This window comes from Heliangelus exortis, chromosome 2, assembly GCF_036169615.1.
Source record: "Heliangelus exortis chromosome 2, bHelExo1.hap1, whole genome shotgun sequence".
NCBI lineage: Eukaryota > Metazoa > Chordata > Aves > Apodiformes > Trochilidae > Heliangelus > Heliangelus exortis.
Window position 1 is genome coordinate 89937756 of NC_092423.1, and position 25344 is coordinate 89963099.

The 25344-nt window shown below is 36.5% G+C and overlaps 1 protein-coding gene across 1 annotated transcript in view; it reads right to left on the bottom strand.

Moving 5' to 3' along the window:
* The window catches only part of LOC139792943 (dynein axonemal heavy chain 5-like), a 158560-nt gene that overhangs the window by 112107 nt on the left and 21109 nt on the right, over positions 1-25344 (bottom strand). Inside the window, exons 16-39 of the mRNA XM_071736920.1 lie at positions 24210-24305; positions 23281-23454; positions 23097-23186; positions 22272-22427; positions 21614-21753; positions 20073-20224; positions 18124-18331; positions 17248-17335; positions 17013-17136; positions 16743-16906; positions 15577-15669; positions 14207-14410; positions 11960-12040; positions 11471-11875; positions 11191-11309; positions 9577-9713; positions 7860-8022; positions 5934-6045; positions 5475-5603; positions 3992-4191; positions 3734-3887; positions 1573-1839; positions 1232-1360; positions 611-826 (exon numbers count right to left, since the gene is read on the bottom strand). Of these exons, the coding sequence (XP_071593021.1) occupies positions 611-826; positions 1232-1360; positions 1573-1839; positions 3734-3887; positions 3992-4191; positions 5475-5603; positions 5934-6045; positions 7860-8022; positions 9577-9713; positions 11191-11309; positions 11471-11875; positions 11960-12040; positions 14207-14410; positions 15577-15669; positions 16743-16906; positions 17013-17136; positions 17248-17335; positions 18124-18331; positions 20073-20224; positions 21614-21753; positions 22272-22427; positions 23097-23186; positions 23281-23454; positions 24210-24305 (3801 nt within the window). The remainder of the gene's footprint in view (positions 1-610; positions 827-1231; positions 1361-1572; positions 1840-3733; positions 3888-3991; positions 4192-5474; positions 5604-5933; positions 6046-7859; positions 8023-9576; positions 9714-11190; positions 11310-11470; positions 11876-11959; positions 12041-14206; positions 14411-15576; positions 15670-16742; positions 16907-17012; positions 17137-17247; positions 17336-18123; positions 18332-20072; positions 20225-21613; positions 21754-22271; positions 22428-23096; positions 23187-23280; positions 23455-24209; positions 24306-25344) is intronic.

Genomic DNA, 25344 nt, shown 5'->3' on the forward strand with positions numbered 1-25344 from the left:
TGGTAATTTGGTAATTGGTATCTCTTTAGTTCACATCCTCTCTTTACCCCTTCCTAAATTCAGTGTTAGCAATAAAACCTTGGGGTTAACTAGGCCTGCTCTATGTGTCTGAGATTAAACCAGCACCTCCTCACATGGATTCTACACTTTCCATTCCTGAAAAAAAACAACAACTCATCAACTGAAGAATCTAATAGACTCTGTTACAGTAGACCAATGGCTATGAAGCACAATTATTTCCCCATATTGGGGGAGCTCTTATTTATTTATTGATCTGATTTTGTGAAAGTAATAGGAAAGATTCCCTGTATTCCCAGACTGAGAAATTGTCCCTTCCAAGATGGGACAACAACAGAGAAAATCATAGGATTAGGAAAAATTCTAAAGCACATGCTGAGGGATCTTGAGGAGGTGTGACGGCTTAACACATTTTTTATTATTTTAATTAGTTTAAATACTATTAAATTAATAGTAGTTTAATTAGTTTAATTGCTATTCTGTTACTTGACTAATATTTTGTGCTTTTTCCTATATTACTTCTTACTTTTCACAATATGCACTGTACCAAACGATACTTTTAATTAATCCCCAAAGATTCATTAACTACTACCTTTTTGTCTGTTTTGGCACTGTTCAGAGCATTCTCTGCATCTCTTGTCCAGATCATTTGAATTCCCAAAAGTCCTATTTGTGCAGGAAACATTGCTTGGAAGTCATGCAGCTTAAATCCTGAATCACTAATGGCGATTGATGCCTGTCTAATGATCGTGTGGATTGTTTTCCTAATCCCATTCAGTAGCTGACCTAACCAGAATTCCACATTGCCCTGAAAAAAAACCAAGAAGGTACTTTTAAAGAATTAGTTCATGAAAAATTCACAAGGAGAAAAATCCCTACACAACTGTTTTCTCAGTCCTTCATACTCCCATTTCTCTCTTTGTTATTCTCTAATCTTTAAAAGATTTCTCTCTTCTGTCTGCTTCACAGCCCTTCTAGAGATTTGTGTTGGATTTGACACTTCACGTCAGTACTGTTGAAAAAAAAAGTAAATTAATTGTTACAGAAGGACACAAATGTTCTGTCATTTCTGGCTTTTGCTCTTGCTGTTCACATTGAAACATTGTGAACATTCAGATAGTCAAATAATAGCACGATGCAATAATGTTGAACTCTACAACATCAATCTACTTTAAAACAAGTCATGAAAAAAATTAAGAAATACTTCCATTACCTGAGCTAAAACTGGTTCAATAATATTGACTTGCTCTCCTTCTTGAGATTCAAACAATAAAATCTGGTCGTAATTTTTTTCGCTAAATCCCACTCGGTTAACATTGTCAAACAAACTTAGTAAATGTGCCTGCAATAAAGTCAGGAAAAAAAGCTCCATAAACAGATCTGATATGTCATTCTTACTTTGCCTTTAAATCCTGTACTAGAAGGTTCTATAAATCTTTCCATAAGTGAAGGAAATTCTCTCAACTAAATAATGAAAAGCTCCATGGTTCCTACTTACTAATATTTACCATAAGAACAATTGGAATAAGAACAATGTTGCCTTATTACTTGTACCTGAATAGTGTGGGAATCGGATGCTTGACCAAGGATTTCCAGAAGAGCAGGGTCAGATACAAAAAAAAATCTTGGAAACATTAACCGTTTTTTTTCCAGATACCCAGTCAGTGATTTCTGACACATTTCCAATTGTTCCAGCAAATGTGGCAATAGCTGTGCCAAAGTCTCATCTCCAACACAGCACTGGACAATATTTGATGTTTCATGGGCTCTCTTCATAATTCTCTGCCATGATTTATCAATGTTCTGAAATCTTTTGGCTTCCTGTAGTACATGAAAGATTCATTAGCTCTTCCTCATGTTTGTCAAATTCTAAAAATTAGAGAATTTCATGAGACAAGGTAACAGTTTAATAATTCCCTTGCTGTTCAAGTCTTCTTTGCAGGGCTAATGTATGAATACTTACAGACATTATTATAATGACCAGTGCTTATAATGACCAGAGTTCAAATTGCAAGAGAAGGAGTCTACCAGGACAGCTCTGAAAATGTCTTTTACTTCATTTTGGGCAAACTGTCCATACAAGAGGATTCCAACACACACCAAAACTCAACCTTCACAGAAATGAGTCTTCCTAAAAGCAATACACAATGTCACATAATGGCTGCTCCACACATGTTAGGAGGAGCAAGTTGTTATTAGTAATCACTGACAAACAAACCCAGTATAAACAGTCTGAAACTGCTGCACTTGTAAGGTGGGGCAGGTGAAAGGAGACAAATTCTCAGCTACTGGAAGTTGGAGAATAAATGTTTTTCTACACTGGGTAAACTGACTTTAGAAACTTTTTCTTCACCCTCACTAAATGAAATGTTAATGGTATCATAAATTATCTGAGAACTAGGAGAGATCTCAAGAGACCATCCAAAACCATTTGCCTGTCAGAAGACAGGATCATACCCATGCCACTCTTGAAAAACATTTGCCTGTTGTGAGAGATGATGTCAAAAGCCTATCAAGATATATAGCAACTACTGGTTTTTCCCTATTCACAAAGCTTGTTGCCCACTCTAAAAATAAATTAGATTTGTTTGACAGATTTTGCTCCTAACAAATCCACGCTGACTGTTACTCATGTCCTTCCTAAATTCCAGATGCTTACACTTATTTGTTGCAGTATTCATCCAGGAATTGTAATTAAGCCCACTCATCTATCATTACTCCTCCACCAAGCTGTTCCTTCTCCTCCTTTAAAGACAGTCATCACATTTGCTTTTTTCCAGAAGAGTCGTTCATTTATCATACTTTTAAGAAGTAGCTTCAGCAGTTATCAAACACCTCAGTTGTGCTGGAGCATTTATTCATGTGCAAAAACTGCTTATTGATTCTCTGATAAGGACTAACAGCATAAACATACCTCATAAACAAACACACCAAAAAAAGGACTGTTCTCTTAAATAGTATGTTAAAATTTTTTACTTCACTTAAAAAAATTAATGTCCATTTTGGAATTTATAAGCATTTAATTATAAAACATGCAGCATTAAAAAAATTCATATTTAATAATTTACCAATAATAATCGGTTTGTTGAGTTACAGCACCAGCTGAGCCTGTGCTACAAAACTGTAGCATGTTAAAAGTCTAAAAAAGCCTTTCACTGGGAAATGCAACAACGAAGATAACTTATTCTGGTATTTCTCTCTTGTAGCAAGACAGATAATTCCTTAACTTTTATCATGGAACGTTCACTGCCTTTTGAAGAGGTTGCAGCAGTTCACACAGATCACCACACATGCAGCTGCCCAAGCCTTGCAGCATCTCTCTGTGGGACTTCATTATACTGAGTCCTAGCAAGTACAGAATTTACACAGAAAACCCTTTTTCCTATTATTATGTAACTTACAGCCTATAAACGTGTTTGTATATGTGGTAAAGGAGACAAATCAGTTTTGTACAGTCCTGAGCACTGTACTATCCATATGATTCACTAACATTGCAAGCTCACAAGAACATTTGAGCCTGAATTGCAAAACTCCTGTTCCTGTAGGTTTTATCATGTTCTAAGCAGTTCAAGCAGATGGACCCCAGTTTGGCAAAGCTGCTTCTGCTGAGCTGCCTGTGTGCAGCCCACAACACTTACACATTATGTGCATTGGCAAGTAAACTGTGAAGTGGCTCATCTCTTGGTACAACATATTGCCCTTAACATATTGTTACCTGAGGTAGTTGTTTTGCAATGTCTCCACCAACAAACACAGCCTCAAGGTAAATCCAGAGGTTTTGTACAGTAATCCAGTTTTCAATTATCTCTGCAGTACTGGTCAACTTCTGAACCCACTGTTGTATAGTGGACTTAAATGGTGCATTATACCTGTATGAACACGAGGTAAAAGGAAAAAAAAAACCAAGATTATAATTGGTTGCTTTTGCATTTGATCAGATTTATACAATATGTGCATTTATTCAGTTTCATACCTGTTGCTCATGAGTGACCCCAATATCATGAGGCTATCTTCCACCAAAGTTATTTTCTCCAACATGTCTGATCCTTTCAGAAGGAGTTCTCCTCGAGTTTTGAATTGGCCAAAACTGAAAGCATGAGTACTCCAGTCACTGATGACGTGCTTCAGTTTTGCTTCAATATCCTTTTCTTTAACAGCACTGATGCAGATATCCTGTATAAAATTGTTAGTAAATTATATTCCTCTAAGGCTAATACAATGCACAGTTAAAAAGGCAATTAAAAATCAGTGGCTAGATCCAGACTTTAATATAAGTTCTAGCAAATGAAAATATACATTGAAGGACCTCAAAGTTATTATATTACAAACTAGATTATATTATAATACTACTTCGACCAGGAACAATTTATGGGCTATATTCCATCTTTACTAGCACCTTACACTTGAAAATTTACTGACTCTGAATCTGCAGGCAGAATTTGCCTCTTTGAATTCAAATGCTTACTGAGGGGTTTAGAGAAAAAGACACATTACCAATCACACCAACAACATCCCAAGAATAGAGAGTACACAGACAGCAGAACTGCCAGCTACCTCTTGAAGACCACGATGATAGGACTATCATAAAATTGGGTATTGCATCAGAGAGAAAAGGAGCAGCTACTGGGACTGGACCCCAGATTCAGGTTCAGAAATATATTGGATCACATCAGAAGCTTCAAGGTTTTCCTTGGGTGTAAGGCTATCACTCTGAATCTCTCACATGGCTTTAATTATTTCATGGAAATTGGGTACAGAAGAGGTTTGATTTAATGTTTTTGTCTTGGAAGTGTTCCATGTGGACAAAGAAAAATCAGGTTAATGTTAGGGGGTTCACAGATTTAGATAAGTGACAATAGAACTACAGTTAGAAACTGTTGTCCTTTATTTTTAGCTATACTTTTCCTTGCTAAGGGTAACAAGCATAAAACCAGTGTACTTGCTAGGTAACCATATTCCCCAAAACAGAGGGTGCAATAGCTTTGTAGCTTGTGCACATTACACATGCCTTCTCATCTCTCTGTGCTCTTGTGAGGAGTCACTTTTCCAATACAAAAGAACTTTGTTCTCCTTTCATCCCATATGCTCCAGTTCTATTGTGTTTCAAAGATTTTGAGCACTAAACAGAATCAGACTTAGAGCAATGATTTTACCTCTCTGATGAGACATTCAAAAGGAAAAATAGACAGACTCTAACCAAGAAGCATGACAGAATCATACCACTCTTAAGATAACAGAATTCCTTCTATGTGTTAGTATAATACCCTCTATACATTTAATCCTCTTAAATAAAAAATGAATTAAATAACCATCACTGCTAATACCAGCTACCAAACTCCGAGCTTCAGAAGAACTCTCCAACTTCAGCCAAATTTTTTAATGTTACAAAGCTGACTTGATTCCAAAAGCACAGCCCCAGTTAACAAGTTATTCATTAGAAACAAACAGAAAAGTACCTCAATGTCTTCCTTATATTTTAATAAAGAGGCATCCATTACATTTTTCAAAGAGAAGTTTTCAGAGTCAACATCAAAGTGATGCCCAGTTACTTGTGCAATTCTTTCCCAGTGTCGTGACATCATTGCCTAGAAAAGTCCATAGGAATTAGGGAAGATTTTTTTTAAATTGTATTCTTTTTAGGACTAGAATGATCACATACTTTTGGACTGTGTCTCTTAAACAAATAGAAGAGTCTTAATTTCCATCCCATTGAAAGCATTAATAGCTCTTCTAATCACATAATGAAGTCTTCTGTTTTACTTTTCTGTAACTAAGTCAGACTAGATTTTTGCCATAAATATAGCTGCTCTTATCTATAAAAAAGAATTGTATAAATCAACTTATAGTCCTACAACACAATCTTCAATATAGTTTTTCAAGTGAATCTTATCTCCAAATTATTTTGCTGAACATACTTTGTTTGCCATCATTTCAAGTAAAGGACAGCTCTCTGTGAAGTCATCGATTTTTTTTTTTAGGTCTTGAAAAGCTTGCCATTCCTTCATAGCTTTCGGTAACTTACGGATTCTTTAAAAAAAAACAACAAAAAAAGCAATTTTATTTTTAATAATCACAACCCACCATTTAATAGTAAAATATATTCTCCTTTTGCAACCAGTGGACCAACAGACTGTAAATAAAAATCCAGTTGCAAGCTGAAATTATAACAGATAGCTGTTTGTTTCTGACTGCAAGTATGAAACACTGCTAAAGACAGTGAAAATAAAACTGGAATGGTATGGATTGATTTTCAGTTTGAATAAAACAAAGTTAATTTCATGCACAAACCCATGTCCAAACTTAAGGTTTTGCAGTGTCACTGTTTTCGCAAAAATTTAAAATTGCACCTCAGTTTGTAAGGAGGAAAAGGACTGGAATACATATACTCTTGAAGAAAAATAAAAGTACATCCTAAATCACAGCTGACCTGCTTGCAAACAAAAAAATACTCCTTTTTCAACCAAACAAGTCCTATTTTATACCGAGTTTATACCAAAGACTGACAAGCAGTTCTCTTATAGCTCAGTGGCAGAAAACAAAACCAAAAACTGCATAAAACCAGCCCATAATGAAATGTTGCTTCAAATAAATTTTTCATTCTTCACAGCTCCAAGTCAGACAGATCTCTCTCACAACACTGGAGCATGTGTGAATTCTTCACTGCTTGCTGGTGAGAGGTAGGTGAACATAAGCACATTCTCATGGCCCTGCAATAATCTCCGTAGTCTCTCATCTTGAATCCAAAAATAGACAGTATTTAATATACTAGAGAAAAGCATTGCAGAATAGAAAATTATACTCTGTCATGTATAGGTAAAGTTTAAAGAGGTGGTACCTGGCTACAGCCATGCTGAGGGACAACAACAACCTTCATACACACCTTGTGCTAAGCTCCAAATCAGAAATGGTATCTCTAGCTTGGTACTGAAATACTAATTTTTTAATGTAAGTATCATTTCTCTTTGTCTTGGTCTCAGTAAAATTTTCTAAGAGCAAGCTCCATGAGTTGCATACCATGTTAAAAACCACTGCATTAATCAGGTTTAAATTTTCATCTTAAATTTACTGGACACGCTCTTTACACTGTATTGCAGTAAAACATAAGGGGAAATTTCTATTGAGCATTTTGAATAATCTTCTATAATCTTGTCGACTACATGCATTTTGTCTAAATAATTATCCTTCTTATCTCTTAATTTGGGTTTATTTTCACCTAGTTATTTTTGTGATTCTTCTTTTCAAAATTCTACCTCTTCTATCATATTACTATTTTTTCAAAGGGGAAGCAAAAAAAGGACATTACGCTAAAGAACTACACACATCTTTATGCTAAAACTCTACTTTTGTTTCTAATATTCCTGCTCCTTTCATAATCTAGCATACAATCTTAGTTTTTTCCCCCAGGTACTCCCTGTACACTGTCTAAATTTTTCCAGCTTTAAAGAGAACAACAGCTTGATACAATAATGCTAGCAAGCCTACTAAAGGAAGAATAGTATTGGGTTAGATTTCTATTACAAAAAAATATTTACTGTCTATTGGTGGTCACCTTACCAACACTTAGCTCAACACTTGAGAGGAAAAAAAAAAAAATTGCACTTGAGGTTAAAAGTTGAATTATTTAGCTGTAAATTCACTGAGAAGGCAATATATGTAGATCAGCTATGAAAGTTATTTAGACTTGCAACTGCTGCAACTGTGCTGAGCACCTGAGCTAGCCTGAGCTTGAAATAAACCTGCAGATTTTTGCCTCTTAAGGAGATTTTTTGCAGGATAGCAAGAATTAACACTGAAAGCTGAGAAATAAAAAATTATATGTGCCTCAACAAACAATAACTTACCTGTTTTGAAAATCCAGAAGTTCATTGTTAATTTTTTCAATATTTAAATCATTCCAAAGGATTTCATTGTATCCATTGATATTAGTAGTAACTGAATTATAAAGACTGTAAAGTTTCTCAAGTAATGAAAGTTCACGTTTAATTTTCTGCAGCTCAGGATACTCTGTTTCAAATTTTAAAAGAAGAAATTTGTGAATGTAAATTAGGTAAAACCATATCCATGAACATAAAAATCCACGTTTTTCTAAAACTGGTACTGACTAGATGTCTGAAACCACAGGATCATTATGCTTGGAAAAGACCTTTAAGATCATTGAGTTTAACCATAACCTAACTCAACCAACCGACCTCTACTAAGTCCAGTGCTAAACCCTGTCCCCTAAGCACCACATCTGCAAGTTTTGGGATGGTGATTCAACCATCTTCCTGGGCAGCCTGCTCAAGTGTTTGATGACCCTTTCAGTGAAGAATCCTCTTCCAATATCTAATCTAAAACTCCTCTGGGGCAACCTGAGGCCATTTCTTCTTGTCTTGTTGCTTGTTACTAGGGAGAAGAGACCAACCTCCACCTTGCTACAACCTCCTGTCAGGTAGTTGTAGGGAGTGGTAAGGTCTCCCCTCAGCCTCCTTTTCTCCTGACTTAACAACCCCAGTTTCCCTCAGCCAGTCCTCGTAAGATTTTCTCTCCAGACCCTTCACCAGCTTAGTTGCCCTTCTCTGGACTCACTCCAGGAGTTCAATGTCTTTATTTAGTGGAAGGCTCAAAAGAGAACACAGTACTCGAAGTGCAGCCTCAGTAGTGCTGAGAACAGGGGATGGATTTGCAGTCTTTTAGATAATGTCTTGTAGGGCAAACTTTTCCAGTTGCATTACATAAGAACAGCTGATTTTGATGTATATCACTTGTTTATACTGTTGAGGGTTTTTATAAATATTCTTCTATAGCAGTAGATGTAAACTTATAAGGGACGTGCTGGACCTATGACTGTGAAGAAGATAACCTTGAAAAAGTAGATGAAACGGCAAAGGAACACACTATAGTTTTATACAAAAACTGATAGATCCACCATCTCAATCTGTATTTTTTCCTTAAGAGGCAGAGGTTGGGATATGCATTTTCAAAAGAAATACAAAGGATACATTACATGATACAAGTATTCTAAATGGATTTCCTTAACAGAAATTGTTTGTTCAGTTTCTCTCCTATCTTTGTGAATTTCCAGTTTAATTTATTGTGATTATTTCATATGTCTTCAGACAGGAAAAGATACTGAATTTAGTATGTTCAGACTAAAGTCCTTATCATACATTCTGCTGTGACTTTAATTCACTCCATGGTCTTCCAAGCAGATCAGCTGCACAGCCCAAAGAAAGCTATTCTGGAGTGGGAAAAACCTGAATACTTTGGCAAAGTGCTTCCCAAGTTTGGACGCAGAGGAATCCGACAGCAGACGCGCTTAGCTCTGGACAGAAAGAGCAAGAAAGTTAAGCAGCTGGACCCTGAAATACATGAGACAGTGCAGTATTTTTCTACCTGATGTTTATGTATGTGCAGACTGAGAGCCAGTTTAACACAGCTGCTTTTCATAGGAAAGACAATAATGACTTACTGCAAGGAATTTTTCTACAATGAATCCAGCACCGAATGCATTTAGCAGGACTCATAAGAAAAAATTAATAGCCTAGGATGAAGTATCCATATCCCCTGAGAAACTACCTGTGATAGGAAGACCAAATAATTCTTCCCCAGCAGAAAGGGAGATATATTTCCTCCACAGTTCATCAAATTTGGCTTGAAAGATTTGTAATCTGCCACTTGCTTCATGGGGAGGAATATTCTCCTCACTTGGGCCCCTGTAAAAAAAAAATAAAAATAAAGAAAGAAATCAGTGTCAATATCAACCACATGGGTTTTGCAAAAAAGCACAGCAGAGCCCAGACCTTACTTCTGGAGAGTTTTTTATATTTTCTAACATATTTCTAGAAATTTTCACAAAAGATGCTAGAAGAGAAAATGCAAAATTCCATATTGAGCAGTCCCAGAAAGAAAGCCCAGGGTTTTTTGTAATAATAAAATTAATCTGAGCTACCATACACATTACAAGTAGCTAAACAGATCTACAAATGTTTTGTTATTTTTCATTTTATTTTCTTCTGTCAAATACATTTTAATGATTATTTTCATTTATATTCTTGACAGCTGGTATGTAATTCTGCCTCCCAGTAGAGCCACATGGGAGTGCTCTGTCACCAAAGGAAGGGGGAAGCCCTCAGATGCTCTAGCTGCAAGTTAGCCCCGAGTCCAGGCAGCTCCAGAGAGTGTGATAGTCTCAGTGTTCCTACAACTGGTGGCAGCCACAAGGTGTATCCATGAGTTCCTCTGGACAGCTACAGGTACAGAACAGAGGGCAGCACTATGCCTGCATCCACTGGCAACTTGGTGCTCCAACAGGTTACTTTTAGGTGCAAATTCACCTTGTGCCTATAGCTGGAGTCTTAAAGCTTGCACTGAAATCCATGGCTAGCATGCTTGCCTTCAGAAGTCTCATTCCTGGTGAGGCCAAGGGTGAAGCCAAATATCAGGTTACCATTTGGACCACCCTGTTAATAACACCAATACAAACGCACCTGCCATGGGAGAAGAATACATGTACTCCAAGGCCCTTTCAAGGACTTTGTGCTCCACTCGTGCACTGAATTCTGTTCATAACAGCAGGACAGGATGCAGAGGCTGTACCTAAAGCTGCTTCACACTGCCCATGAGTTACAAGTGTGCAGCAGATTCCCAGGGTCAGCTGCTGACTTGAACTTTGTTGCCAAAAACACACACACTGAGCATTCATTGTGCTAGGACCATAATAGATCACAGCGAGCCAAATTCTTGTCTTTCCTTCCTTGTGTCTAGTGTAGAAGTGTCCAATCAATCACACATATCCCACAGTTTGATGATAAAAGCCAAATTCACCTTAGAATTAAGACTGAGTAAGACTCAATGAATTTAGAGATAACCATAACTGGAATCTTTACTAACATCCAAGGAACTACTCATCTATTTAATATTAAATACCTGCCCCCCAAAAAACCCTCTGCATTTGGATCTGAATTGGGACTTTAATTGTTTCACCCTAAGCTCTTAAAATCTTCTAGAATTTCACCAACTCCAGCACTGAAATTATGGGAACAAATCTGTGACAGAGTATCTGTCCATCTTACATTATTCTGAGATGAGGGAGGCTTATCAGCTGTCATACATACACAGAGGCCTTGCCATGTCTATTTTCTGAAACATTCACTAATGAAGCACCATTGTATTGCACCACAGGTCACCTACTTTTCGTTATAATCTTTGCAAAATTCCGCAGTATCAATCTGGAATTTTTGGACACCACTCAGTAAATCTGTTTTCATGTCTGGCTGAACCTTCAGCAGCAGCTCCTCAACCTGCAGTGCCTACAGGCAGACAAAGAGGATAAACAGGCTTAAAACTGACAGGAAAAAAAAGCAGAGTTCTAAGTAAGAAAATAGTTTTGTTCTAACACTTCAACACAAAAAAGGCTGAAAAAGTTTTGTTATATAGAGAGAAACTTTGAGAAAAATTACAGCTCTAATACCTGCATGTTTAGGTTCTTCCAGGCATAAGCCAATCCATCAACTTTTTCTATATTCCCATCTTGAAAGAGCAGATTGTACTTATGGAGCACAGAATAAGATTCTTCTATAGGTCCAACTGTCATGTCAATTTTAATCTCATTCTCTCGAATTTCCTTCAGTGCTTCCATCGCTTCCCGTACATCATCAAGGTCATGGATAGGTCTGCTTAACCTCTTGCTAACATTTTCAATGAATGAATAAATTTCATCCATGTCTGTGGCGGCCTTTTTATTCAAAGCTGATCCAAATGTTCTTTGTCTTGAGCAGCATTCCTGAATTAAGGCTATTTTCAATGACTCTGTTGTAATATCTACTGACTCCAGTACACAGTGACTTGGCAGTTCTCTGATTTGCATTTCTAATTGCTAAGACAAAACACAAGTAATGAGCTTTTAACTTCATTACAATTTCTCTGAATGGTTCTTTTTTATTAAAGACTTAATACTTACAGAAAAGTAGCTGATTTGAGTTTGGATTTCAGCCATTATTGGTTTAGTATCCATAAATTCCCTCACATTTTCCTCTGGATCCTATGTAAAACAAGGTTATTTTAATTATTTTCTAGCATTGGTATTACACTAACCTCTGGAGGATGCAGTTGCCTGATGATCTGTGCAAACACAAATTATATCTGTCTTTCAGAGAGTTTAAGATTAGCACAAAATTATTTCACTTGAACTGTTTTTCTGGACTTTTACTCTTTGCACAGTACTTTTTAAAGCACTTGAAACCAAGCTGCAACTCAAACACTGACACAGATCAGGACATCCCTTGTCCATTCCAATATTACTATGAAATTTACAATCTAGCTCCTATAACATTACTGGAAATATTTCCCTCCCAGTCTCCCTCTAACAGATATTTGAATGGTAGAGATTATACTCAGACATCTTCACTCCAGCAGAAACAGTGTATTTAACTTCAGTTTACAGCTACAAACAGCTCAGCCATTTGAAGCAAGAGCAGTTTGGAAAAGGATAGATCTAAGAAAAAAAGAAAAACTTAGCTTGTTGAAGCTTGATTTAAAGCTTGATTTAAAGGGAAGAGAGCACTGGGTATCCTTACTTTTCATAAGGTAGTCCTGTCTCTGCACAGGTGAATACTTCAGTGTCATCAGCTCAATAAAAGTGTGAGATTCTCAGTTCAGTTACAGACAAGTGACCTTCACCCAGTTGAACGATGTTATTCATCTACAGCCTGCACTGTGAGGGTCCTGAAAAGCTGTTGTGGCTTCTCTGATCAATAATCATAGAATCATAGCATGATTTGGGTTGGAAGGGACCTTAAAGATCATGTAGTTCCACTCTCCCTGCATGGACAAGGACACCTCCCCCTAGACCAGGTAGCTCAAAGCCCCATCCAACCTGCCCTTGAGCACTTGAAATGATTGAGCCCCCACAGCACCTCTGGGCAACTTGTTCCAGTGTGTCACCACCCCCACAGTGAAGAATTTCCCCTTAATGGCTAATCTAAATCTTCACTCTCCCAGTTTTAAGCTATTGCCTCTAGTCCTCTTACTACATGCCCTTGTAAAAAGTCTCTCCCTAGCTTTCTTGCAGGCCCCCTTACACTAGTGGATGGCTGCTATAAGGTGTCCTCAGGGCTACCACTTTTAATGGCTTGCAAGTGACAGTTCCCACTGGTCCCATATAGAGATTATAAAGACAGGGAGAAACAGCTCCTGAGGAATTTTAATGATAAGGAGCAGATTAATTTTACTACTTAGTAAAAAGGGAAAATTATCAGGTTACTGCATCATCCCATCTGATGGTGTCTTGTCTGGGTGAAATGACACGTGGTTAGCTCAGACAAGATCTCCATAAGCTGAGGTAACTAAGCATTAAGATTTGGAATACTAGAAGCCATGAAAAGGTGAAAATGCCTTGAAACTCCATGAAAACTCAATGCCTTGAAAGCCATGAAAAAGGTGAAAAGCCTGAACTCTAACTACAAAAGAGACAGCTGTGGGAACACGGGTGCCTGAAAGATGGTTTAGGAAGGTTAAGTTAAATTAGTGAGCAGTTACAAAGATAAGATTATTCCTGCTTTTACTGCTTGTTTCTTGGCTTAACTAAAGAACTTTTTTCAGATACAACCAGCCTATCAACACAAAGTTGAATTTCACTAGTCAGAATGAAAAAAGGGTTTATTTCATTAAATACCTCCCACCAAAACACTTCTCAGAGCTTTACTCTTTATGTGAGTGGACCCACTTCCTAACGAAGGTAACTCCATCAGCCCAGATTTTTTTCTGCCTTGGAATCCATATTACTGGAAAGATTTCCTAGATTTAGTTTATCACTGTTTTGTGAAGAAATAGAAAACAAACTTTCAGCAGTGGTTACTGAAAAAGAACTAGTTGAATATTCAGAAGTCATTTTCTAATCTGCCATTTCTCAGACATTCTGATAAATTATTCTTTTTTTTATTTTGCAGAGTAGATGCTGTGAGGAAGATATGGAAGCATATGAGGCCATAAGCATGTTTGTGCTCCAACCTTTATTTTCTGTTCTTCTGCTTTCTTCATTGGTAAAGAATGACATTCTGGGCAACACAGAGGATATATTATGAGTACATGGGTCCTACCATGAAACCAATGCTTCCTACTGAGCACACAGCCTCCTTACACAGCCCCAAAGAGTTAATTTAGAAGATATCACAAAATAGCAACATATTGTATTAAATTTGCATTTAACCTTGTTCCATATGCCTGAAAATTCAGAAAAGCTGTTCAGAAGATCCAGTGCTTCAGTTTTAAGGGATATTATAATTGAATTTAGTTGAATCACCACTTTGTTTACATCCTTATGCTCGATGATCTGCTTGTCCAAGGGTTTCAGTGCCACCATTCTGGTGAGTTCACTCTCATCACCTCGCTCTACAGCCACAGCTTGTTCAACCTGGTATAAATTAAACAAGAAAACATGTCCAGTATTTTGGATTGGGTTTATTTACATTACAGAATGCCCAAATATGCACACACATACTTCTAAGTAGAACAGATAGAAAGTCCAGGGAATGTATCCACAAGGAGAATTCCTGTTCTTAGCTTGGATTTTTACAAAACTACAGTTCTATAGTTAAAGCTGATTTTATAAAAATTACCCTGTGGAGTTCTACATTAATCATCTCTAAACAACATCTGTCAAATATGTATTATATACAAGTACAATTGTGCTGTTTCCTGCTCCTACACAACTGCTCAGATCTTTCTGCTTTCTTTAGTGTAGAAGTATAACCTATACCTATTCTCAGCCAAAAAAGACCTGGAGACATTGGTGTGTTGGTTGATGGAAATAAGAAAAAATTTCTGTTTAAGGAAACTGAATACAACCCATTTTCTCCTTGCTTGTTTTTTTGTTGCGTTTGTTTGGGGGTTTTTGTGGTTTGTTTTTTTGGTGGGTTTTTTTATTATTTGCAGGGCTTAAATAGTGTTTTTTTCATTGAAATGACCTGATCTCTTTTTCATGTCAGATGGACAAAACAGGAAGATATTTTACAGAGACTCTTTACAGCACAGATCTACACAGATCAGTGTTTCATTACCAGAGGAGAGAATTAAGGCCATTTGATTACCATCCCTGTGCATTTCTCTACTTCAAAAACTTCAGTTTGTATCTATACTTTCCCAAGGTTTCAGCTCTCATTTTAATGCCACTAAAAATACTTATATTGTATTTACTGTAGCATTATAGATGTTGTATGCAGCCTGAAAGTTTAACTTAAAATCTAGGTTTTGCCTGGGAAGATTTATCATAATTTACCCTAATTTAGTAGTATCCATGGACTATGTTAGTTTTCACACATGATCTACACTATCATCATCATCTTTGAAAAGTAGATTTAAAATGTTTCTTTTTTAAACGACTTTTGATTTAAATATTAGAAAGCACTAAATATAAGGTTTGGAATTATCTCCTATATTTAATTACTTGATATATAGAGATTAAAAATTAAACTTTAATTTAGCTGAAAGATCCACCAGATAACAAGTCAAAGTATTGGTACTGATTCATTAACCAAACTACTAAATTTTTCATATAATAAAAAAAAAAAACCTACTTACCTGCTGCTGTTTATGATGTAAGTAAGCAAATTTCCACAAGGGGATATCTTTGGCTATTGATAATATGATATTTACTGCTTTATTTACAGCACTCTGAAAACAGCAAAAATATTCACCTTGAGCACAGAGAGATTAATACAAACAAGGGAGGCCAGGTGACAAAAAACAGGGACCTCCATAACAATACCAAAATGGAAAAATTATACTTCTGTCTTTACAGTACATGAGCTAGGATCACTAAAAACACATTTTGTGAGGGGAAAGAGTAGTCCATAAAGCTTTATCACAGTCATTCTATGCTTATGTGGTTGCCAAAGTAGAACATAAGACCTTTATGAGCAATAATCAATCATAATTACCATACTATTTCCCCTTAAAATGTTTATAAACACAGTGATTTATTAGTAATAGTTTCACATTCACATCAGAATGCCTGTATAACTTTGCCTAAATTTTGGATGGTGTAGTCTGTAATCTGTACAGGCATATATATATATTATTATGTAACTCCTTTGTATGTTATTTTAAAATTCCACTTTGTGGTCTGATTTCTAACTGAAGGGTGCAAATGAAATCTGCGAAATTATTAAACTATGGATTTTGATAGTGACAATGCTAAATGAAAAGCCCACAAACCAACACCACAAACAACTAATACTATGTGAATTATTTCAGACATCATAGGAAATTGCAAGTATGTGTACAAACTTTTTGACGAATTAGTTTAAATTAAATGAGTGTTCAATTTTTTTCTCAGTTTAGGGCTTTGGGCTGGTAATATTTTTATTTACATTTCATGATTGCAGAATGGTGATTTATGAATGATACGTTAAACTGATAGCCTCGTTTTGTATTCTGAAAGAGTGTAAGGAAATTGAAAGTCAAATCAAGGTGTTTCAATGGCATTAATTTCTAATTTTGTATTCACTTTGAAATTTTTGCCTCTAAGTTACTGAGCTTTTAGGAAACCAGTTCCTTCTATTGGCACAAAAACCTGATCTGTGGCTTCACATCCTTAGCATACAGTGATGTCACAAACTCGAGTGACAATTTTTTTTTCTTCCCTTTTAGTTCTTTTATCAGTTTAAATTTGCACATGCTGTTTTCAAACAATGCATTTAATATGTTTCACCATAAATTACTGAGATGGGCAATTATTATATTACCTGAATATCTTCAAGACTTGGTCTCAAGACAACATTTGGAATAGCCAGTTGAATTTCAGCTTTGAACAAGGGAACCTTCTGTGTCTCTACAAACTTGGTCATCTGATACCTGGAGTCAACAACTCTCAATCGCTGCCTTAAGGATTCTAAAGAAATCTTTGTGCCTAAATAAATACAATATTAAAGTGAGGTTATACTTCTTATTGCAATAAGCTTGGGGGAAAGAAATCTTCAAGTGATATTAAAAAATTATTCCTAAGACAGACTTACATCTGACTAAAGAGTCAGTATTCTTCTGACAAAGCTGTCCCATCAGATTATAGTAACTACAGGACAGGCATTCTTGGCAACGTGTTTTCTGTTTCCTATCAAGATGTATACAGGTGTATGGATCCTGTGAAGTGCAAGGGAAATTTCTTAGGAAAATATCACCCAGTAGAGAAGTGAAATGTCAATTATCTGAATAGGTTATAAAAAGTTACTTTGTATACTGTTGACTTCTTACCTCCAGATTTCTTCCAGCATCTGCTTTCAGCCTGTTCTTAAGAATATCTAGCAGCTCATACACAGAGCATTCCACTTGCTGACTCTGTCTACAAAAACAACCTTACAATCACTCACAGCAAATCAAACATAAGAAATACCCTTTGTTATTTTCCAGGCTCACACCCTCAGTCCAGCTGCACTGTGAAGAATTGCATGTGCAGGGAAATGCCCTTACATGTTTCAGTTTGTTCCTATTGCTTGGGCATACAGAGAATACAAGAAATTCAAAATATCAAAACCCCCACTTGTTAGACTGTTATATCTGATTCAACTGGACTTCATAATTTTTTAAACAGCTTTTTCCCAGCTATGCTTAATAAAACTGGCTGATCATGATGATGCAGTGACATAATAGGTGAAATCAGAATTAGTAAAATATAACAACAACAACAAAAAGTATCTTCTTTTGTACAGTGAGCACAGATGAGCCTTGGAGAAGAACTGAACAACTTTTCTACCAGAACCTGAAAAATAAGCATAGGCAAAAAAATCTGGGGCACTGGGAGAATGGGATGTCTTACACTAACTAGCTAGCATTAAAAATCAGACAGTTAACATGGGGATGATATTTCAAGTCTTATCCATCTTAATTTTTCTTGTTATTGAGTAGAAAGCCATAAGAAGGCAAATACAAAACGCTAAACACTACAGATGCAATTTTACATATGCTGTATTAAATGTACTTGGGAGTTTCTCCCTTCCATCCTGAGAGTTTTACTTTAGACTAGTACTCTGTTACAATAAAATCTTAAAAATAAACTATGCAGAAAAAAAAAAATCCATAAATATTCCCTCCAAAATGCAGCCTTCAAATCAGTGCAATTAATAAACCTACTGAGACAGTTTGTGAGCAGTAGAGATAGCAAGCTTTTCTATCTCTTCCAGGAAAGAAAGCACATCTGTAGGTTCATCTTCTGGTAAAATTATCAGAGTGGTGTTAGACATCTCCTCCAGAATTCTTTCAATTCTGCATTCCAGGGTATCAGCTGCTTCTTTGACTACACAGTCAAGATCACTCAGGGTACTATAAACATCCTTAATAACTACATAAGGAAAACAAAATGAAAACAAATAATGCAAAATACAGACCTCTTAAATCTCATCTACTTCCTGCTGCCCCCCCACCCCAGGTATTACAATAAAATGAGGATTCAATGGCAATGTAATATGCAAGATCTGAAACAGAAACATGATTGCTTTGCTCTGCTTTGGAATCTTGAAATGAAAATACAATAAATAGCACAATAGGCTTCAAACTCTCTCTCTTCCTGAAAAGAAACTCTCTCTCACTGTCATGAAAAGGATCAACAAAATACAACGGAACACAGAAAGTATACAGGTATTCAAAATTATCTTTGTCCTCCTACATATATCCAGTGGAATCCTGCACTTTTGTAATTGTAATTAAATTATAAATTCAATGGCTAAAATTTCCCCAGACAAGATTAACACACTGGTTACACCACTAGATTTCTTCTTTCACACATGTGACCTTATGTGCTTTAGAAGGAGATAAACTGAGTGTTTTAACAGATATGTTTATTATACTAAGGGTAATTTTAAAAGACTCCAGGGAGACATTATAGCAGCCTTCCACTTTATCAGAAGAGTAAAAGAGGGGTGGGGTTTTTATGTGAGAGGACATGGGGGAGGTAAAGAGGCAACACCAGGGAGGGGAAAAAGGACATGCCTCATAAAAGATGACTTAAAAAGGGCTGTTCAAAAAAATTGCTGCAAAACCATTCCTGGCCTATCCCTGCCTATCCCATCAGGATACAGACACACAACTTTCACCTTACTCATGTCTGACTTAGTTCCATAGTTCCACAGTCAGAAGGAAGGGACCTGGCATGATTTTCACTAGTATAGATGGAGTGCTCTTCCTAAAATTAACAAGGAGATGTCTAACAGTCATCACCTGTCCTGGTTTGGGCCAGGATAAAGGTGATTTTCTGTCTTGTACTTCTGCTTTTAGCTAGGTCTCTTGTAAGTAGTTGCACTTGCTGAAATTAACAGCAAGTTTCTCAGACAGTGTGTGTTTCTAGGACTGATAACACTCGATGTTTATAGTTACTGCTAGAGACTGGTGTGCAGAGCCAAGGACACTGCTCAGCTCTGAGGAAAACATTTTACCCTCCAGGAGGATAAAGAGGTCCCACCTGCATCCCTCCTTTGGGGAGGAACGGACAAGATAGATGCCAGAATTGACCAAACAGAGTATTCCATCCCACATACGTCATCCTCAGTATAAATTTGAGGGATCACGAGGGCCAAGCCAGATTTCCTACTTCCAGCTTCCAGCTGCCTGCCCTTCCTGCCTTTCCTGCTTCCCTTCCTTCACCCAGCATCCTGGAAGGAATCCGTCCATTCACCTGCCTGTGCTCCTGATCCGTGCCAGCCCTTATCTGTGTGTTCCTGCCTCCAGTTCCCAACTGCTGCCGACTCCAGGAGTCCAGCCTGGACTTTCCCAGAGCTGCCCTGCAGCCTCGGTGGTGACGTGAGAGCTATTGGGGGGAAGGGGGGAGGAATGTGGTATCCACTTTCTTGTATATTTATATATATTTAGTAATTTTTTTCCTATTTACCATTACTGTTTCATTAAAGCTGTGTAGTTTAGTTTCCAACCCATAAGTCTCTCTCCCTTATTCTCTCTCCTTTCTTATCAGGGAGGAGAGAGAGATTAATAGAGAGCGTCTGTCACTCGGTTTAATTGCCGGGCCAGTGTTAAACCGTGACATCATCTCATCGTATCAGCAGTTCCCTACTTCTTCTCTTGCTACATACATTTTTTGATGTTCAAAGAAGTCCACGACAGCTGCATGAGGCCTGGAGTAAGGGCATCATCAACTTGTTCTATGAATGGTTTCATCAGTGGTTTCAGCATAACAGGAATCCCATTCAGACACTCTTTGTAGCTGATCAACAGATTCTGGAGTCTGAAAGACATCATCATATTTATAATGTACTAAATTGAGATATTTGAAACATAAAGATGTTTGGACACATTTTGGGTTAACAAGATTTGCAAGTTCTGATCTCATGATAAAAATCAGAACTTGTCCCAGACATTCCTAGCTCAAACTAGGCCTTTTCCTCCCCACTAAGAGCAAAACCAGACTTGGGAAATAAGTATCTCTATTAAAGTGACTGTGATCAATCTAGAGAAACTTAGTTGCAAGAAAAATTAATTACAATTTTAAAAAACCCAGAAAATTGAAAACACATCATTGTATTTCCCTTCTTCCTATCTCACAAGACATGGCACAAAATTACTGCTTATAAGAAAAGCTATAAACAAACCACTTAGGGCACCAAATCCTAAAGAAAAATAGGCCAAATTCTCAATATACCAATAATACTGTTTTTCCAGTGTTGCTTGTGCAAAAATCTACAGTCTATGAATATTCTTTATTTACTTTGGGAGCCATTCTGAAGTTTCTTTTAGACAAGAAAGTCAATTTGGATAATTGCTTCATTGAAAACATTTCTTGTGCTTATTTGTCTCTCTTGGGAGGCAAAAACTGAGGCTGTTGCTTCTTAGAGGACTGTAGCACAAAGAGTTTGCCTTGCACATTAGAAAATTTAGGTTCCCTTGTCCTAAAACACTCCACAGATAAATAACATAAAACAACACATTATAAGAGTGGAAGACAATGATTTAACAATAGGAAAAGGGAGGAGAGGATGAATTCAACTGTTCATTAAAATCTTTTAACTTTGTCTCTTTTTGTCCATTTCTAGTTAAAACTATCTAAAGAAGACTCATCACAAAGAATGATTTTTTAAGACCTATCATCCTTGCTTAGAGAGTTAGAGAATTAATAATCAACATCCCTGAGAATGAAAAGAACTCTTCCAGCACAGAACTGGACTATTACAAGAAGAAGAAATAAATTATTTAAAATCAGCAAAAGACATTCAGCATTAGAAAGTGTATTATAACTTAGGTGGCCTATACAAACGTTTGGATTGTGCTTCAAGCAAGTGGTAAATTCCAGCTTGTTTTTCTAATAGAAAGAAGCTTTTGATGCTAACTATAATAAATTGGAGTGTAATCCCTACATTATAGTATATATAGATGCCTTACCAGTACCTAGGAGCTCCACTGACAGAGCAGCTGTTGTAATAACAACAAAAGTACACTGGCATTTTCTATTAGTGAGATACTTATATTAAAAAACTGCATGCTACCAATATTACTATGGAAATGTAAGGGAAAACAATTAAGTTTCAATTAAACTCCATCAAAGGGAAAAATCATAAGTCAAAAACATATGCAACAGACTCATTTCCAGATGAGAATCAATCAAAAAATGTTCACTCACTCCATTTGATGTCTTTTAATTTGTTCTCCATCTGCGCACAAGGCAAGGACAACATCTGGAACTTCAAAATGCATTTTTTTCAGGTATTTTGTTTCATAAAGTACTTCCAGGATCACTGGGTCTAAGTTTACAAATAACTCCTTCGTGGTGCAGTACGTGGGGGGCGGGAGGGGGGGGAAGAGGTAAAACATTAGGAAGTAATTAGCTGGTTATATGTAATGTGATATAACTGGAACATGTAATAAGATGTAGATGACTAGAGAAGTTTTTTTTAAGCTTATATATATGTTTATATACATGAAACTGACCACTATAGAAAAGACCTTCATGGAACGACAAATTCCTTCCTTGACTAAAATTTTGGTTAACATAGAAAATAAGACAGTAAACAGTATCTAAAAAGATGTAGATAAATCAAAAATAGATACATATAGCTGCTGAGTACTTGCCTCTTTTTGGCACTGAGGCAGGAGCTTTACAAAGTAGAGGCATAATGAGATCTGTCTATATAATATAAATATACACAAAATATACCAATGAGTAGTTAATTTTTTAAAGCTATTAAGGTTATGTTAATGCTATGCTAGTCTATCCATGATAAGACTAAAGAAGCATGTGTAATGCTAAACAGCAATACAAAGAAAAAAATCATATTTACCTTGGTTTCTGGGTGTCTGACAAGTAAGGGAGAACACAGAGAATTTCTAGCCCAGTCAGCAAACCTGCACCAGGATCTATGATAAATAAGTTCAAATTCCAAAAGAACAGCAGCCATTTCATTGTAGCTCTTAACAACCTTTTTCATTTCTGGTGTCTGCAATTCAAGAGTTTAAAAAAAAAAGCAAACACCATTGATGAATCTAACACAGGAGAAATGCCCTCCAGTAGGCTTTTCCTCATCACCATCAGGAAAACAAAATAAATAGAAAGCTTTAAATCATGCTCTTTTAGAGACAAGTAAGACACAGAAATATATTTAGGAATTTAATTAAGAAGTATATAACTGCTTTAAACAATATAATTAGTTTCCTTATTTTTCCTCCCAGTCTTGTCCATAGAACAGGCTATAGTATGACAGATGCAAGGCACTGATGCCCCATTGAGAAAGCTTATTATTTCATGAAGTGTGCCTAGTGCTTGAGGTTAAATATCTCAGTCCTCTTTGTTACAGAGTGTAGCAGACAGAACGCTCTAAGCTCAGGTACAGGGCCAACACTGTTGTATCAGGATTAACATGAGTCAAGCCCCAGAAGGAACAAAAGCACCAGCTCAAGTCATAAGCTTAATGTATCAAGGGAAATAACTGTCCTGAGCTGCAGAATAATAATGCTGCAAAAAGGAATTAAAATCCTAGAGCACCTACACTGTTGTGTGAGCTTGAATCCAAGTTGCTAGAAAAGTGAGAATAGGAAAAGAAAAATAACGTGTTTGTTAGTAACATGCTTAAAATCTTAGCCTAAATCCTCCTCTGTTAATTTCCAACCTTCAAAAGTGTGGTTTTCTTTTTGAGGAATGTCATTGGATGGTCAATTTTTCTATATAACTGCTGAGCCCACATAATCTTCCCTGTTACCTAAAAAAGAGAAGATAAGAGGTTGTAGTTCCATTATTTTAGATGCAGTCAAGAAGCAAAGTCCTTTTTCTCTTTCATTTACTCCAGTTCTTACTGGTGGCATGTTACGTGGTATAGGTGGATTTTCTTTTTGCTTCTGGTAAAGTGCTTGAACAAACTCCAAGTCTTGACTGTACTGATGAAGCACAATGGAATACTTCTCAGTAAGATCAATATGATCATCTCCAATTTGTTCAAGCTTCGTCAGAAATCCCAGCATCTGCTCAGTCTAAAAAGGAAGACGGAGCATTTACTGCAGAAGATGTTAACAGTTCAGAAAGTAATTGTTCATGAAGTATTTTTTAATTTAGAATATAAGCCATGTAAGTTTTTAGGTTGCTTTCTAATAAAAACAGAGAAGACTTCAGATATGATGCAGAAAAGATAGTGAATTTTACTTCTCTATTTTGTTCCATATAGAATGCATTTGTCAAGCTATGAACCAAGAAACTGCTACCACTTCAGTATACTGGAATATTTGATTTTTTTTCTGAGTCATCACTCTTTTCTTGAGTCATCACTCTTTTTTTCTGCAAACAGTTGTGGCAGCACACCTACACTTCTGCTCATGCTTCCTTAACATCTTTTATTGTGATCAGGGCCTGAACTAATGAACAGTACTGACCCTAAGGTAACAAATGGCAGAAATTATTTCATGATTCCTACCAGACCAGCTTAGAAATACTATGGGAAGCATGGGAACTCCAGGATGTAGGAAAAAAGAAAACTTTCAAAGAAATAGAGGTATAAAAATGGTAAAGATAAAACACAAAACTGGCACCAAGTAACAAAGAACATTATTTTCCAGCACTTCTGCAGGCAACTTTTAGAATACTTGTCACAGGCTTGATGCCCTCCCACCTTATCTCAGGCAGCAACCAGCACAAAGAACACTACTGGAAATGAAGGATTTCAGTAGGAGCTGTGGGTACTCAGCCTTTCTGAGCACCAAAACAAGGTGTTTGCATTTGTACAATTACTTACAGTTACAGTCTTCTCAAACCAGGAATCCACAAATTCTTGTATGGACTCATACAATGCTTCAATTTGGTTCTTAAATTCAAGGTAATCTTTTTCAAACTAGAAAAATGTAAAAGAAAAAAAAAAATCTATATGCATTTTCCACTAAAAGGCTTTCCTCCTGCTTAGCCAGAGAGGCAGAGGATGAGGCCATTAATCCTGGCTGTAATTGTATGATTGCTGTGTTTCCAGCTTGTGTTGAGCTGTGCAGTCAGACCTGTGTATAAATGTATTTTATGTCTGTGTGCATCCATGCCTTTTGGGAACTACATGCCCAGCCTTGCAGCTGAGTGGTCCTGGGAACAGGGAACTGCAACAACCTCACCTCTGTTGAGCTGCCACATCTGGCAGTCCCCATCTGTAATAATCTTTCTTGCAAGTCCAAAATACTGAGGACCTACAAAATGCAAACTTCCTTTCAAAGAGAGCACACCAGAAGGTCAAGAAGATAGTCCATAATATCTATTACTCCAACTATTTAAGAGTAGAAAAGCCACAGAACATTTATACACTTCTGAATTCCAGTTAACAGTAAATTTTCTCTTTCAGAACAGAATCACACAGCAAGTATTGCAGAAACATAATCCACCCAGTTAGAGAAAGCCAAAGGTACTCTAGAATAAACATTTAAAGCTCCTGACTGTTGTAAAATACAGCTCAGAAAGGCAAGAGAGTAAGTCAACATTTCTTGGAAATACACTTGTATTGTGAAGCTATTAATCCTGCAAAGCAAGAAGGCTACAGATCAAAATTAATGATTCAGCATTGGTCTGATATCAGTCACTTCTCCTTCTAAAATGCTCACCTTAGTGCCTTTACTATTTTTACTATGAATACTTCCTTTACTATTTTATTAGGTATTTTCAGTAACATTGGGTAACTCTTGCAAACAGATTAAGTGCATTTAATCCAATGACCTGCCTGAATTAGTCTTTGGTCTGTAGTTCAAAATATATGCACCTCAAAACAAATATCAGAAAAGTTTTTTGTAGCCTTACTTATCAAAAATTTTATTAACAGATATGAAAGAATTATTATTACAGGAAAATACAATATACATTGCTATAAAATTTAATTTTCTTTGCACAACTCCATTGAA